This window comes from Lathyrus oleraceus, chromosome 3 (assembly GCF_024323335.1).
Source record: "Lathyrus oleraceus cultivar Zhongwan6 chromosome 3, CAAS_Psat_ZW6_1.0, whole genome shotgun sequence".
NCBI classification, from domain to species: Eukaryota; Viridiplantae; Streptophyta; class Magnoliopsida; order Fabales; family Fabaceae; genus Lathyrus; species Lathyrus oleraceus.
The window spans coordinates 350,083,624-350,085,891 of record NC_066581.1 but is presented as its reverse complement, the minus strand read 5'-3'; the positions used below and the strand labels follow the sequence as shown (position 1 = coordinate 350,085,891).

Sequence of the window (2,268 nt, the reverse complement as noted above, 5' to 3'; positions counted from 1 at the left end):
CAACTTCTCTAGCATCTTTTGCTTCTTAACATATCTCGGCCCAAGTCGTAGGTGTGACTCGAGAAGCTTCAAGGGCTCTTTCGTTGAGTCGGCGCTCATGTTCGGCTTGGGTCTCAGCATTATGGAGGAAGATAGTGAGATCGTGTATCTTAGCCTCCAATATCTCTCTAACTTCTTTTTTCTCTTCTGTAGCTCGTAGCCACCATCGCTTATTCTTTTGGCATTCTTTCTCAACTTGTCTCAACTGCTCTTTAATGGTTTCTAGGCAGTGATCAGCTTGTTCCATGCCTACTTTCACTTTCTTTCTCTTGTGTTCTTCCTTGTCGACCTTTTCCTCAGTCGCTTCTAGCTGAGCCTTCTTCCTCTCTAGTTCCCACTTTATTTCATTTCTTTCATTTGAAACTTGCTGGAAGCTGGTCTGTAGCTCTTCATTTTCTCGTCCAAGTCTTGCTATAGTAGCTCTCAACGCTTCCACTTCTTCCATGGAGACAGGGACGGGTTTTGGTGGTGGAGGTTGAGTTGGAGGATCGAGGATGAATGGTAACTTGATCTCTTGACTTCTTCTGGTGACCCATTGATGATAGGGTTCTCTATCCCCTATGACACCCTTTCCTTTATCTTGTCCTCTGAAGAGAACTTTTTCCCAGGCTCGGATAACCCTTCTCAGCATAACGAGATCCTCCATATCATGGAACACAAACCTTCTAACAACTGGTCATCTGGCTTGTATGTGATAGGATAACCCAACTACCTCACTGCTAAAACAGGGTTGTAGTTAATGCACCCTTTTGACCCTATTAATGGTACATTCGGAAATTCTCCACAACTAGTAATTGCATCTTCCACATTCAAACCATGAGGATACCAAATAATGGTATTTTCAGTGAGTCCTACTAGCTTTTGAGACCACTCATATCCATCCATACTTTCAATTGTATCAACCTCTTTGAACACATGAGAGACAAACCATTGGTAAAGGAGTGGTATGCAACATAACATCAATCCTCCCTTCTTCTCAAAGCGTAAGTGCAAGGTGTGATAAACATCTGCTAGGAGTGCGGGCACTGGATCTTCATTCTTAACCTTGATGGCCCAAAACACGCTAATAGCTACTGCATCAATTAACTTCTCCATATTAGGAAATAACACCAATCCAAAAATAAGTAAAGCCATAATAGTATCATGGGCTTCCCATTTCTGGGCTTCAGCAAAGCTTTGAGCATTTTTCTCCAGGTACTCTTGTGGAATTCCTTGTACCTTCCCCCAAATTTTAATGTTAGGGGTTAGATCTTTGATTGGGATGTCTAATACTTCTGCCAACTCTTCGGGTTTAGGGATTTGACCTAACCCCTTGTATGGTCCCTTGTTCTGCTTAGGAGAGTCAAATATTCTTCCGAATTCTTCCAAAGTCGGGGCCAACTGTAAATCTCTAAAGAGGAAACTTCTGAGTGGTGGATCATAAAACTGGGCTAGTGCGGTAATAACATCCTTCTGTACTGGTACAGACAACAAGTGTAGAATCTTCCCATATTTGAGTGTGAATGCGTCTCGACGAATATTAGTCAACCCATCTCTGAATGCAATGAACCCCTTCACACATGGTACCTTAGCTTTGATTTGGAATGTTTTTTTCTTTTCTGACTCCATTTGTTCTTGAATGCTTAATTAACTGAAAATTTCGAAATTCCCTGAAAATAAAAAGTGTGTAAATGATTTTGCTATGCTCATAATGAATGCAACATGATGTTTATGCAATGACAGGGATCCAGGTTTCACATACATCACAAGGTTCAACTTAACAGCGGTTCTATGTCTTTTACCCCACACATCAAGGATTGCTCCTAAGGTTATCCATTTTCATGATAAGAACTTAGAGTCATGGACCAAGTTCAGTCTTCCATCGCAATAATGGGCTAGCCACATTGAAATGGAAGTTCTGAATCGGTCTACTCTAAGTGGGATCCTCGTATTGTTCGAACAGGGTGTACACCCTTCAGTTCAATACTACACGATCGCCAATCATGAAGACGGACTTCAGTTTAAGATAAGGTTCCCAGAGTCATGGACCATGTTCAACGTTTCCTCGCAATAATGGGCTAGCCATATTATGATGGAAATTCTGAACAGATCTACTCTAGGTGGAGTTCTCGTATTGTCCCAATGAGGTGTAGACCCCCCGGTTCAATACTACACAACTCCGGGTTCTAAGTTTTTCTCAAAGCTCGGGTACGGAGCTTATCTCACAACATGTTTCAAACACCATAGATC

At 41.9% G+C, this 2,268-nt stretch overlaps 1 protein-coding gene across 1 annotated transcript; it reads right to left on the bottom strand.

Annotated features, from left to right (window-relative positions):
- Positions 1 to 747: 747 nt before the first annotated feature.
- LOC127131239 (uncharacterized) lies at positions 748 to 1,647 on the bottom strand. The gene has a single exon (XM_051060170.1). The coding sequence runs from the start codon at positions 1,645 to 1,647 to the stop codon at positions 748 to 750; it is 900 nt and encodes a 299-aa protein (XP_050916127.1).
- Between the last annotated feature and the right edge of the window lie 621 nt (positions 1,648 to 2,268).

Excerpts from the sequence above, each read along its gene's own strand:
- LOC127131239 (XM_051060170.1), bottom strand. The coding sequence starts at position 1,647 with ATGGAGTCAGAAAAGAAAAAAACATTCCAAATCAAAGCTAAGGTACCA.